General features: G+C 38.1%; 1 protein-coding gene across 1 annotated transcript in view; it reads right to left on the bottom strand.

Annotated features, from left to right (window-relative positions):
• Window positions 1–14758, bottom strand: part of MMRN1 (multimerin 1) — a 109633-nt gene that overhangs the window by 62816 nt on the left and 32059 nt on the right. The window contains exons 3-4 of the mRNA XM_055587650.1: window positions 3465–3584; window positions 269–375 (exon numbers count right to left, since the gene is read on the bottom strand). Of these exons, the coding sequence (XP_055443625.1) occupies window positions 269–375; window positions 3465–3584 (227 nt within the window). The remainder of the gene's footprint in view (window positions 1–268; window positions 376–3464; window positions 3585–14758) is intronic.

The raw sequence follows: 14758 nt of genomic DNA, 5'->3' as shown, positions 1-14758 counted from the left end.
GAATCAGTTGCTTATTCTTTAGTAGTTTTATGCTTCTCATTGTGATTATGAAATTACTATTAGAATATACCATTTTTAAAATTTTAATTAGAGGCTAATTGCTTTACAATATTGTGGTGGTTTTGCCATATATTCACATGAATCAGCCATGGGTGTACATGTATTCCCCATCCTGAACCTCCCTCCCACCTCCTTCCCCATCCCACCCTCAGGGTCATCCCAGTGCACCAGCCCTGAGCATCCTGTCTCATGCATCGAAACTGGATACCTTTTAGCTGGCATTTTGGTCCGCTGAATCCAGGACAGCACTTCCATTCTAATGAGGTAACAATCTTATGTTGCATCCTGTACACAGAATTTGGTATCTTCTGAGATCTAGAGGAGAGGAGCCCAATTGGGGGAAAACAGTTTATTTGTCTCACATTAAATTATTAGTTGGAATAAAAGTGGAAAATGATGCTTGGAATATAATAAGCTTATGTTGAGTGTTATCTGTTATTCTTCTTATTATAATAATGTTCATCATCAATATTACTGTCAAACTTAGAGTTCTTTAAATACATTATAAAAAAATTAAGGCTTATACTCTTTTTGTTATTTAAAATTTATACCTATCATTATGTTTTCTAAAGATACTACAATTTTTCCCTTGATAATGCTTTTCACTAAACCAATGTTAAAATCTATTTTAATTCTAATGTTTAAATAGCTAATGGGAATAATTAGTTTTAGTTCTTACTATTTTTATATCATTAGGGTTAAAAGAATCTGTTTTCCTCCAGATAAATATTAAACAACTTGAAACAAGTTAGGTATCAGTGATCTGATCAAAAATATGATAGCCACTATGATTTTAACCTGTACTTTCTTATCTCTCAAGTTTTTAAATTATACTACCTATTATTTCTCTTATGTAGTATCTCTCTTAGAGGGAGAGAGAGAGGGAAGAAGAGAGGGAGGGGAAGGAGGGGAGAGAGAGAGAGAGAAAAGGATCTAAAATGAGAAAATGTTTCTGAGAAGAAACCATGAAAGGGAAATGAAGAAACAATAGCATTTCAAGTTAATAATCAATATATTAATAAATAGCGAATGGTACTAAATTGCAAGCTTTAAATATGTAAGTGTAAATCATAAATACAACTTGGTCACACGATTCTTATCCCTATGACTTTAGTATTTAGGTAATACTTCTTATTAAATGGGTCTATGAAATTGGTTTGTATTATCTTGTTTAATCCCCATATTAGTTCTATGAGGACAGTATTATTGCCCCGGCTTGCTGATGAGGAACTTATTATTATCTGAATTTGTCACATATGACTATGTGGAGACAACAGTAGCCAGTATCATGGGTAAACCCTGATTATGTGGGGAAATGTATTATAACAGGCTGGATCTTAGTTTCTGTGATAACTTGATGGGTGATTAATTATGTGTGAAATTATTTCTCAGTTTTAAAATGAGCTATAAGACTTCTTCCATCTCTGAAAGTAGGCTAATCATTTATCTGTATTTATTTCTGTAAATTATAATCAGCAAATAACTCTGTCCAGTGAAATAGCATCTCTAGTCCAGCAGCTAATGCTAAACAGGGAGTAAGGCAGTTTGGGCAAAGACTCTAGAGTTTATCAGGGTGAAGTCAAGCAGTTAGTTGCATTACTGTTGAAGACAACTGTTCCTGCTTTGACAAACTGTATCCCTGGTGCATGTGGCTCGAACAAAGAAAAACTGGCAAATGTTGCTTTTGTACTGAAATAAAAAGTACATGGAGAGATTCACTCAAATGTAGAGAAAGATTAAAAAATGAGAACAAAGATACATATTTCTAGTTTGTTCAAAGAGAAAAAAAAAAGCTCACCTTAAACTCAGAAGGGCAGTGTAATTGGGGTTACTGTAGTGATATTTTCACTACTAAAGAATTAACAGTCCTTTCTTTGTATTGCATGTTGACTAGGAAATTGTCATAAAGGGAGTAAATGCCGGAAGAAGAACTGGAGCTCAGGTCTCCCAAATCCCTAAGATGTGCTTAGCTCTTTGGACCTTGAACCTTAGCTATGCCCTTAGGCACTAAGAAACACCTTGGTTTTATGCATCCTTACTGCACACTGTTTCAGACTGATTCATTGCCTGAGTTATTTGTATGAAAATTTGCATAACATTAGCCATCATGGCCTGAATAACAATTTTAGTTTTTATTGCAGGCTTTCCTGAAACACCCCCAGCTGAGCTACTGTGACTGCATAAATTCAGAAAATTTATCACTCAGCCTCACATTTTAGGAAAATTACATAATTAAAAAAAACCCTAAATAACATAAGTCATTAAAATAGACACAAGAAGAGAGAACCTACTTAGCTGCTTTACCATGCATAATTGCAATTAGTGGCTTGCCAAGTTATGGGCTTCTCTTTAGCCTAGTATGAAAGGGAAATTATTAATAAACCTTTAGAACCATATGAATTTCATGGAATTAAAGGATTGCTGGTCTAGTCATAGAATATAAGTAATAGTAATAATAAAAATAGAAACAAACATAAGAGTTAACATTTATTAAAAACCCACAAAGTACCAGGCACTAGGCTAAGCATATTACTCCATTTATCTCACATATGCTAAAAACACCCATAAGTGGCAGTTCAGTTCAGTTAGTTGCTCAGTCGTGTCTGACTATTTGTGACCCCATGAACCACAGCACACCAGGCTTCCCTGTTCATCACCAACTCCCGGAGAATACCCAAACCTGTGTCCATTGAATCGGTGATGCCATCCAACCATCTCATCCTCTGTCGCCCCCTTCTCCTCCTGCCTTCAATCTTTCCCAGTTTCAGGGTCTTTTCCAATGAGTCAGCTTTTTGCATCAGGTGGCCAAAGTATTGGAGTTTCAGCTTTAGCATGAGTCCTTCCAATGAACACCCAGGACTGATCTCCTTTAGGATGGACTGGTTGGATCTCTTTGCAGTCCAAGGGACTCTCAAGAATCTTCTCCAATTCAACAGTTCAAAAGCATCAATTCTTTCACTCAGCTTTCTTTAGAGTCCAACTCTCACATCATACATGACTACTGGAAAAAACATAGCCTTGACTAGACAGACCTTTGTGGACAAAGTAATGTCTCTGCTTTTTAATATGCTGTCTATGTTTGTCATAGCTTTCCTCCCAAGGAGTAAGCATCTTTTAATTTCATGGCTGCAATCACCATCTGAAGTGATTTTGGAGCCCCCAAAATAAAGTCAGCCACTGTTTCCACTATTTCCCCATCTATTTGCCATGAAGTGATGGGACCGGATGCAAGGATAATTAGTTTGTCCATTTTAACTAAAGATCACACATGTAGTTTAGTGTGATGGCTCTACCCTGACCCTACTGTACATACATGTACTTGGTATGGTTGACTTTCTTTGCATATTCCAGGCCACACATGATTATGGTATAAGCAGTGGGTATTTTCAAGAAACAATACATACCTTTGAGGACAGGGTCCACCGGTCCAGCCACAGGGCCCTCTGCCACTTGGAACATAAGTGACTTGGTTGTCCAGTATCACTGTTGGAGATAATCTGGTATGTACATAAGCGCACCAGTTCCTAATGAAGAGATCATTTATATTAGGAAAATATTATTGTCAGAAAGCATTCTTTTCATCAAGATTATTTTCATAGACCTATGTCTACTGCCACTATTGTGTATTAGATACATTGAAAATTTGATATCTAACTTTAAAATATCTAGAAATGAGAGAAAACATGCCTATTATTGCATGACTGTATTTATGGATAATAAACATTGTAAGATCAAAATAAATTAAGAATATATCAGAGCTAAAACCAGAATCTCTACTGTTCAGCTATAAGCTAAGTCAAAATCCAAGATTGCCCTTATGCAAATTATCAATATTAGACTGAGATAGTGACTCAGACCTAGATCTATTAAACAATATACAGTAAGACAAATGTAAGCAAATGAATGGTATAAGGTTCAAAAGAGAAGAAAAATTGTTATTAGCCACAAGTGATATGATTGTGAATGAAGAAAATACAGTCAATTTAAATGATTATAATAAATGAGTTTAGCAGTTCAGTGAAGATTAATATAAACATTTTTATAATTAATAAAAAGTTTAGACATATGGCTAAGATCAGTTATAGTTACAATAGCAAAAATAACATTAAGCTTATTAAATTTTAAACAGCAGGTAAAATATTGACCAGCTTTACCTAGTTTCATATTCTTAAATGTATCATTGATTAATCAAATGGAAATAGCACCAGCTTAAAGGGGTCTTGCTTCCTTGAGTAGACTGTTGGTTAATGAAACCTTGAGTTATTTCACAGAGACAGCACTGGGCATGTGCAAGACAGGAACCCTTATCTCCAGAATAACTGCAGGATCAAGAATCTTTGGTTTGTGGGACTCAATAGGACAGACATGTTGCTACTTGAGGCTTTCAAGAAATGAGAAGTTCTTCAATCAGGAAAATCTGGCTTCCAGAAGCAGGGAGAGCTTATATGGATTAACCCAATCAGGTTCAAGACTAGCCAATAAGGTTCCAAGTTTAAAATTTCCCTAATCCCCCAAATTTCATCCTGAGCCCTGGATGCAAGAGACAGCCAGTCAACCTTGCAATACACTTTTATCTTCTCAAAAGCTGGTACCTTGGTATTGGCTTCTGTGTGCAGTGGGCAGGGAGCCCTTGCTAGGTAAAGATTTTGGTGACCCTAAGGGACAGAAATCTTGTGACTGTCTGCCAAAGGCACCAGAGGCACTGTGGCCCCTGGCAGCACGTGGACCCTTACCACTGACCCTAAGTGGCCATCCAGACCAAACTGGTCTAGGGGTCAGCAGTCACGTTCCTGTATCCTGCTGCTGCTCTCCAGGCTACTTGGTGCTGCTTTCACTTTTGAGAGGAGAAACTGCTCCAGGATCACACGTCTTTCGGGTGAGTAACCTTGTTAAAAAGTGCCTGTGCTGAAATTGTACTGAAACTTTCTCAGGATTGTTAGATTCCCACCCTAAGGGAGGGTGGTGTGGCTTCCCTGGTGGCTCAAGACAGTAAAGAATCTGCCTGCCATTCAGGAGACCCTGGTTCAATCCATGGGTAGGGAAGATCCCCTGGAGAAGAGAATGAAAACCCACTCCAGTATTCTGGCCTGGATTAGAGGAGCCTAATGAGTTACAGTCCACAGAGCCGGACAGGATGGAGGGACAAACACTTCCACAAGGTAGGGTGGGAATAAAAGCTTACAGCTGCTGAGGTACTCAAAGGATCGGGTCCCAGGCTTTTGGATTTCTTTGTCCATGCTTGTCTGTGTCTATTTTGTTAGGCTTGGTTAATAGCCATTGGCTCTTGGAATGACTGCAGAAAAGTATTAAACTTGATATATAAAATTTTTTTTTTTATTTATCTATTTTAATTTTGGCTGTGTCCTGTCTCCCTTGCAGCTCACAGGCTCTAGAGTGCAGGCTCAGTAATTCCGGCAAACGGGCTTAGTTGCCAGAAGGCATGTGGAGTCTTCCCTGACCAGGGATCAAACCTGCATCCTCTGCATTGGAAGACAGTGTCTTACCCACTGGACCCGTAAGAAGTCCCTACACCTGATATTAATGAGGGTCCTCTGATTCAGGAGAAGACGTCGCTCTCTGACTAGAAATTTTGCTTTCTACAGGGGTTGGTCTTTATCCCTGTTTGTTGAAAGGGAAGAAGCCTTTATACAATTGAATACATTTTGCTTTTTCCTCACTGAGAATTTTAACCTTCTTTTGTATGAGCCAAGCTAGCAGGCATTAAACTGCTTTTAAGGGTGTGTGTGTATATGTATGCAGGGCTTCCCTGGTGGCTGAGCAGTAGAGAATCAGGCTGCCAATGCAGTAGACACAGATTCCATCCCTGGGTCAGGAAGATGCCCTGGAGAAGGAAATGGCTACGCACTACAGTATTCTTGCCTGAAAAATCCCATGGACAGAGGAGTCTGGAGGGCTATGGTCTCGGGAGTTGCAAAACGTCAGACATACTTCAATGACAAACAACAACATATGTATGTAAGAAAGGAAACTCTGCCAGTAGGAACAAACATTGGTGATGGCGCTCAATGCCACGGGCTATAATGTGGAGGCGGCTTTGAGGTGAGTGCTTTCTACCTGGAAATTGCCCAGATGTCTTGATTTGCTTGTCTGTGGTCTCTGCTGGGGAGGTAAAATGCTTTGATTTTCTACTAGGAAGATTAAACCCCAACATGCTCTGGAAGAAGTGAGCACTTGATTATTTCAAACTGTTTAGTTGTTCAGTTGTGTCCAACTCTTTGCAACCCCATGCACTGCAGCATCCCAGGCTTCCCTGGCCTTCACTGTCTCAACCTGTATCCTCTGTCAAATGCAGCTTTGAATCTCAGGCAGCCTCCTCACTTCACTTTCTTCAGGGTGATATGGTCACCTCTTCTACCCTCCTCATCAGGTAAGCTTTCAAGGTGGTGAGTGAGACAGAGCCTGGGCTATACTTCTGACAACCATCTCTAATGGAAAGCTTTCCAGTGTTCCCTGAATGAGTCCTCACATCTGAGCTGGTCATTTTTGAGATTGTCATTCTCTTCAGTGGTGTCTCGGGGACTTCATATAGCCAAGTCACTGCTACGTTGGCTTGTTTCTTTCCAGAAACCAAACCAAACTAGGAACTGGTTTCTAAATCCTAAGGTTCTTACTTTCTCTCTCATGCCTATTGAGGCTGTTTCATTTCCTTCTTCTTTTTGAGGGGAGTAACAATCCATTTGCAATCCATTTGCAATCCATTCCCAGCTCTTGGGTTTAAAACTTAGGATAATGACCGAGCTTTGATGTAGGGGTTGTGTGCCCACCCAGGTGCTCTCTCTCTCTTTCTAAACCTTCACTCTTGGAGGGGTGGGCTAACCCCTCAGAACCAGCATTAAGGTGAAGAGATGGTGAGGAGGGCAGGGCTCTACTGTGCTCAGGTACTTCCTATAAAAAAGTGTGCTTTGAACCCCAGATTGGTGCCTTCCTTCATCTCCTGTAAACTCAAGGGTACAGCCAACGTTGCATCACCCAGACCTTGAGTTTCTGCTGGATGACACCAGACCCACCCCATGAATGTGAGGAAAGGCCTTTCTAGGCTCTTGGTATTTTTGCTAGCCAACAAGCAAACTATTTTGAGCACTACTATGGAGGAAATCTTATCAGCGAACTGCAGAGCTCAGTTTCACTAAAGGGCTTATTTTTCCTCCAGTGATGGAAGACTCCTGGCTGTTCTACCATCATCTCTGCCTTGCACTGTGGTTATCCACTTTCCTCAGATTAAGAATAGGCATGTACAAGTAATGGGGTCACATATTTCACTTCAACTGGTTTTTCCAAGTTATTAAATACATTTTTCAGCAGCAAAACCAAACTGGGTATTTATAGAAGAAGAAGGAAATGGCAACCCATTCCAGTATTCTTGCATGGAGAATCCCATGGACAGAGGACCCTGGCAGGTACAGTCTATGGAGTTGCAAAGAGTCGGACACGACTGAGGGACTTTCATTCACTTAACTTCACTGCACTTCAAGGATTTGCAAAAGAGATGTGAAATTCTGATTCAGAGGGAAAACCTTCAGAAAATGCCTGTCTTGCCTGAGCCAGAGCCTAATAATGGCCTTGACTCCTCCTGTGGAGTTTCTTTTAGTTCTCTCCCTATATGAAGGGAGGAATCTCTGCAAGTGCCCCTGAGGTTTTCACCAACCATCCTAGAGCTGCACGTCCAGCTCTGGCCTTGTACCCTTCTTTCTGGATCATCAAAAGGGATTGGTCCCCCTTCCCTGTACTCACCAGAGTACATAATTTAGTCCAGGGGCTCCTCTGCCTCAGGCAGGGCAACATCCCTCAAGACAAGTTCCCACAGGTCTGGATGACCAAGGTCTACCCCAGGGGATTTGTATATGTCACTCACTGTTTTCTACTTTTGATCTATGATGGTAGTGGTTTAGTCCCTAAGTCGTGTCTGACTCTTGCGACCCCATGGGCTATAACCCACCAAGCTCCTCTGTCCATGAGATTTTCCAGGCAAGAATACTTGACTGGTTTGCCATTCCCTCTTCCAGGGGATCTTCCCGATCCAAGGACTGAACCCAGGACTCCTGCATTGCAGGCAGATTCTTTACCAACAGAGCTACCAGGGAAGCTCATATAATTTGATAAATAAAATGCTGTCCTACTGAGATGATCCTAAAAAGATGAAGCTCTCCAAACTGTTCTAATAGGGAGAAAAACACCAACCTGAAATTCCTGAAAAATTTCAGGAAGGAAAGTCTAGATGTTTGGGATGACAGGAGGGCAGTAAGAACTAAGACGGCTGACCCAATAGTAGTAAAAATTCCTCCAGGTGCCAGGACTCCAAAGAAATACCCTTTAAAAGAAGCATGTGGAGGAAAGTATAAAGCCATTGATAGCCCCATTTCTTATACGCAAAGTAATCTGACTTTCTTAACCCCCACATAACCCTCCAATCCTGCTTATACAAAAACTCAGAGAAGGATCCCTAGCGGGCTTCTGGTTAGGATTCCAGGCTTTCACTGCTGTGATCTGTGAAAGAAAGTGAAAGTGAAAGTTGCTGAGTCATGTCCAACTCTTTGCGATCCATGGAATTCTCCAGGCTAGAATACTGGAGTGGATAGCCTTTCCCTTCTCCAGGGGATCTTCCCAACCCAGGGATAGAACCCAGGCCTCCTGCATTGCAAATGGATTCTTTACCAGCTGAGCTACAAGGGAAATCGTGTGATCCAGGTTCAATACCTGGTCAGGGAACTAAGAGCCTACAAGCCATGTGACACGGCCAATAAATAAATAACAAAAGCTCAGGATCAGAGATTATCATTTTTGTACATTTGAAAGCCATTAACCAAACTGTAGAGGATATATATCCTGTGGTGCCAAATACATATGCTTTGTGAACAACTTTATCTAGAGCCTACTGCTGGTTTATAGTTCTGGATTTAAAAGATGCTTTTTACTACATATCCCTGAGTCCCAAGAATTGTTTGCCTGTGAATGGGATGATCCAGAGACTAATATAAAGCAATATTTTTTGGATGGTATTGCCACAAGGATTTTAGCATGCCCCTCCCTGCTGCCACCTATTTTGGGGGAAGCCTTAACCAAGGAATTCAGGGATCTCCAATTAATGGAGTTTTAATCCAATATGTGGATGATATACTAATTGCTAGTAAAATTAAGGAAGCTTCAGACCAAAATATAATCCTCACTTTAAACTTTTTGGTAGACTAGGAATATAAAAGCATACATTTTCAACCAATTTTAAGATATATACGATTTGAATTATCAAAAGGGCAAACAGATTTACTGCAAATAGAAGGAAAGTATTACCTAGAGTAGCTGTTCTCACTACCAGATGGCAATTGTGTGGATTCTGGGGAATGGCTGGGTTTTGTCATATTGGGATTCCCAAGTTTGGACTTACGGCTAAGCACTTATATGAGGCTCTTAAAGGAAATGACAGTGAGCCATTAAGATGGAACTTTTAACATTTTACTGGAGGTTTTATTCAGGGTAACTGGGGAAGAGTAAAAAAAAATGGATCCATACTAAAAAGGAAGAAGTAAAACTTATATTTGCATATTTCTTGCATGTAGGAAATTCTGAGTCCACTAAAACACTACTAGAGCTAATATGCAAATACAGCAAGGTTGCAATATATGAGAAATAGTTTTGTTTCTACCCATTAGAAACTATTCAAAAAATGAAACTAAGAGAGCAATTCCATTCACATTAGTATCAAAATAATAATAACCTCATGAAACATTTAACAAAGGAATTACAAAAATTACAAAATATCATGAAAAGAACTTAAAGGTGACCTAAATAAATGAAAAGTGTTTACCGATTAGAAAACTTAACATTGTTAGATCAGTTTGGTGAGTATTGCCATCCTGTCTCTTAAACACAATCTTGGTCAAAATCCCAGCTGGCTTTTTTGCAGAAATTTAAAGCTTAAAATTCATATGGGAAATGCAAGTAACTCAGGATAGCCAAAGCATACTGGGGGTGGGGGGGGGGCAGGGGGAAATAGAGCACTCTGTACTTACCCTATCCAATTTCAAAGCATACTACAAAACTACATTAATTAAGACTTGCATTTAGCTTAATTAATAGGATATAGATAGAGATCAATGGATCGAAGTTAGAGTCCAGAAATAAACCTTTACATTTATATTCTGTTGATTTTTGTCAAGAGTGCTGAGCACTCTGAAGGAGAAAAGAATACTCTTTTCAAGACCAGACAAATGGATAGCCACATGTCAACAAATTAAGTTGAACTGCTATCTTAAACCAGATATGAAAATTAACCAAATAACAGGTTAAAGCTCTCAAAGGAAGAGCTAAAACTCTAAACCTCTTGAAAGCATAGACAAATATCTTCACTACTTGGGAACCTCTTCTAATATAATAAGATAAGAAAGAGAAAGACACGTAGACTGAAAATAAGTAAATTATATTTACCTGCAGAAAACATGTTTTATGTGGAAGATTGTGATGTGTTTACAAAAAAATTCTGGAGGTAATGAGTGAATTTAGCCATCTTGTAACATATAAGGTTAAAGTACAAAAACAACCCTCTTGTTTTTCTTTGTACTAACTAAAATACTTAAATACATAAAAATTTAAAATTTCTATTCATGTGAAAGCACCAGAAGTAATATAAAAAGAGAGACTGTGGATTAGAAGAAAATATTTGGCAAAGACAAAAAAAAATAACATCCAAAAAATATAACAAATTCCTACCAATAAGTAATATAAAGACAAAAAATAGAACACTGAAAAATGGATAAACTACTTGAACAAACATTTTATACAAAGAAATACTAATGTCTATTATACATGTAAAAAGGTCAGTCTTGTCAACATCAAGAAAATGCAAATTAAGATCATAATGGAATAATGCTTTATACCTCCAAAAAGCAAACATTGAGGATTTGACAGTCTCATGTGTTCAGAGGAGATAGAGAATTGGACTCTCATACATACTATTGGTGGAATTATAAAGTGGCACAACCACTTTGAAAACCAATGTGTTAATATCAGGTAAAAATGAACTTTGAATCCTCTGATCCAGTGGTTAGATATACACTTTAGAGAAACCATGGCACATATGTACCAGGAATCATGTATCTGAGTATTTATAGCAGTATTATAGTTATCAAAGCTTAAAAGTAGTTTCAATGTCCATTTACCACAGAATGGTGAAATACATTCTGAAATATTTACACATAGATTTATTCATCAATACTTAAACTTGTGTGATGCAAGCAAATTACAGAAATAATACCATGTGATGCTCTTTTCTTACATAAAACTAAAAAATAAATCGATTTTTTATCAAATATCACACAATTTTAAGTATACTTTAAGAATAACATAAAAATAAATCCTGCCTTAAAGAAAGATTCAGTTGAATTGCTGTGCTGACCCATGTCTTATCAATTAGACCATATTGTACCTATAACTTTTCTCAAGCCCGTTTCTAAAAAACTTTGTTTCTATCCATGCATGTATGCTTACTCTCTTCAACATATAATGGAATATGACTTGACCATTCTCCAAGGAGGCTGAGAAACTGTAACAACATTAAAGTAGGTCATTTGCCAAAAATGCCATGATCAGACAAAAATGGCCCTTATTAAAGTACCTATTTTTAGTTGACATTCTGGCAGAAGCCATCCAAAATGATATTTAAAGATATTCCACACCTCAAAGAATCTTAAATTGAAGATATATATTAAGATTACAAATTAAGTTGTAGGGGAATGGAGAGAGAGTTAAATGTTAACAGTTAAATGAGTATAGACACAAAAAAATTATTTGCAATTTTATAAAAATAATTTATTAAACAAATCATATGAGAAAGAAAATTATCTAATGTAAATGGATGAAACTTAGTTGCTATAGGCAGAAGTCTGGAAAATGTTTTTATTATGCTTGTAATATCTGAAAAATTATTTTTCTAATTTTTAACAGAATGAGACTGGAATATATAGATACCATTTGGGAAAACAAAAATCAGCCTCATTTCTGGTTGTAATACCAGTTATTTTATTATAAGAGAGATTCTATACTAAACTGTAAGAAAGTTCTTAATAACTATGCTATGCTATGCTATGCTAAGTCACTTTAGTTGTGTCCGACTCTGTGCGACCCCATAGACAGCAGCCCACCAGGCTCCCCCATCCCTGGGACTCTCCAGGCAAGAACACTGGAGTGGGTTGCCATTTCCTTCTCCAATGCATGAAAGTGAAAAATGAAAGTGAAATCGTTCAGTCGTGTCGGACTCTTCGCGACCCCATGGACTGTAGCCTACTAGGCTCCTCCGTCCATGGGATTTTCCAGGCAAGAGTACTGGAGTGGGGTGCTATTGCCTTCTCCACTTAATAACTATAGATTAATTGAATGATTGGATTATATGATTTTTTTCATTCTTAGGTTTCTATTTCTATCATTTTTCCCTATATATAAATATAATAAGATACATATTCCTGCTCACTTGTAACTGAGACTATGTTTCTTGAAGGTAGAGGCAGAATAATTTACAAAGTATAGTAGCAAAGCTCATGACTGTAACATCAAATGAACAAAAGAGCCTCTTGATGAGGGTGAAAAAGGACAGTGAAAAATCTGGCTTAAAATCAACATTCAAAAAACTAAGATCATGGCATCTGCTCTCATCACTTCATGGCAAATAGATGGTGAAAAAGTGGAAACAGTGACAGACTTTATTTTCTTGAGCTTCAAAATCACTGTGGACAGTGACGGCAGCCACGAAATTAGGAGATGGTTGCTCCTTGGAAGGAAAGCTATGACAAACCTAGACAGCATATTAAAAAGCAGAGACATCACTGTGCCAACAAAAGTCTGTAGAATCAAAGTTTTTCTGGTAGTCATGTACAGATATGAGATTTGGACCATAAAGAAGGCTGAGTGCCGAAGAATTGATGCTTCTGAGATGCTTGAGAGTTCTTTGGATTGAAGGAGATCAAACCGGTCAACCCCAAAGGAAATCAACCCTGAATATTCATTGGAAGGAATGATGCTGAAGCTCCAGTATTTTGGCCACCTGGTGCAAAGAGCCAACTCATTGGAAAAAACCCTGGTGCTGGGAAAGATTGAGAGCAGGAGGAGAAGGAGAGGACAAAAGATGAGATGGTTGGATGGCATCACTGACTCAACAGACATGAGTCTGAGCAAACTCCAGGAGATAGTGAAGGACAGGGAAGCCTGGCGTGCTGCAGTCCATGGGGTTGCAACGAGTTGGACACAACTGAGCAACTGAACAGCAACAAATGAGTTCAAATCAGTATGAGACGTATGTCACAAAATCACTAGAATATAAGAAATCTATGCTCTTTAAAATAATAATAATTATTATTATTAAAATAATACAACAATCAACCTAAATGTTAAAAACCAAAGAAGGAACACATTTTTCCCCAGAGTCACTAAATATCTGCTTTGAAATATTTAGGTCTTTTACAAATAAAGCTGACTCAGTCATTCATCTGTCTAAGGCAGAAAAATTGAGCATTATACAGCTTATTGTGCAAGGTTCTTTTGAATGAGAAGTTTGACAATTCAGTTCTGTAAAGACATAAAAAGACACGTTAGCAAATTTTGTTCAAGTGTGGTGATACTTGGAAAAATAATGTGAAACAAAGAACTGCCAAAAACAGGTAACAAAAATTTAAAAATTAAAGACTACAATAAAGGGATATTTTAAAAATAGATTTTTCATGCAAATCCACTGATTATCCTAATTACAGGGAATGATTAACTTCGGCTGAAGCCCAGTTAAACTGTCATGTAAGCATTGGCTGAATGATTTTGGAGGGGACAGTATGAGGCAGGAAAAAAGTACCACTGTCACTATGTAACCTGGGTTTTGGGGGAAAAAAGATGATAGAAAGATAGTTAGATATTGTTTGTGAGAGTAAATCGGCATCACCTGCAAGTGATTGTTTAAAACTCTAAATAGTAAAACCATTTCATGACTAAAATAGTGTAGTAGGCAAAAAAGCAGATCAGTAGATTGCTCATGGCCCAGCAATCTTTGATCCAGTGTAAATTGGGAGAACTATCCACAGCCAAAGAGTCCCTGGTGTGACTCATAATTAGGTTTTATGCTACCAATGAAATAAGCTCATTAAGGGATATTAAATATGTAAATATAATTTTAAAACCGAATAATTTGAAAATATAAGTTTTAAAATATAAAATCCAGCATGGTGAAATGGTGACAGGCAAGTTTAAAAGCAATGTAATGATCCCAGACAAGCATTTTGCTTAAATCTAGACGTCTTTTGTACCTTTCCAGACTGATTATGGCAAACAGAGAGCAGTTTCTTTGAAGTGTTGAGCTTTCCATGGGGTCCTAACCCTCCAAACAGCAGACTGCATTTGGGATTCTCTTTAAGGGTAATAACACTTGCTTTTGTGTAGCGACATGTACTGAGAAGGGCTTGTATTGATCCTTTGGATTTTCCAAGTTAATAGGTAAAAGATTTGTTTGAGGGAAAAGCAGACATCTTTGGCTATTTAGGAACATGAGATGCACTTGCAGAACTTAAAAAAGTAATGATAGAAGAAGATTCTATTTTGATTCAGAAAACTTGAAGTCTTGTGCTTAATGAACTCAGAAAAGCACTGTAAATAAACAGTCGTTCTATTCTGAAACATTTTAGAAATCCAGTCTTCCAAGGAGCCAGTGAAA

This window comes from Bubalus kerabau, chromosome 7 (assembly GCF_029407905.1).
Source record: "Bubalus kerabau isolate K-KA32 ecotype Philippines breed swamp buffalo chromosome 7, PCC_UOA_SB_1v2, whole genome shotgun sequence".
NCBI lineage: Eukaryota > Metazoa > Chordata > Mammalia > Artiodactyla > Bovidae > Bubalus > Bubalus kerabau.
This window is presented reverse-complemented; position numbering and strand designations above follow the sequence as displayed.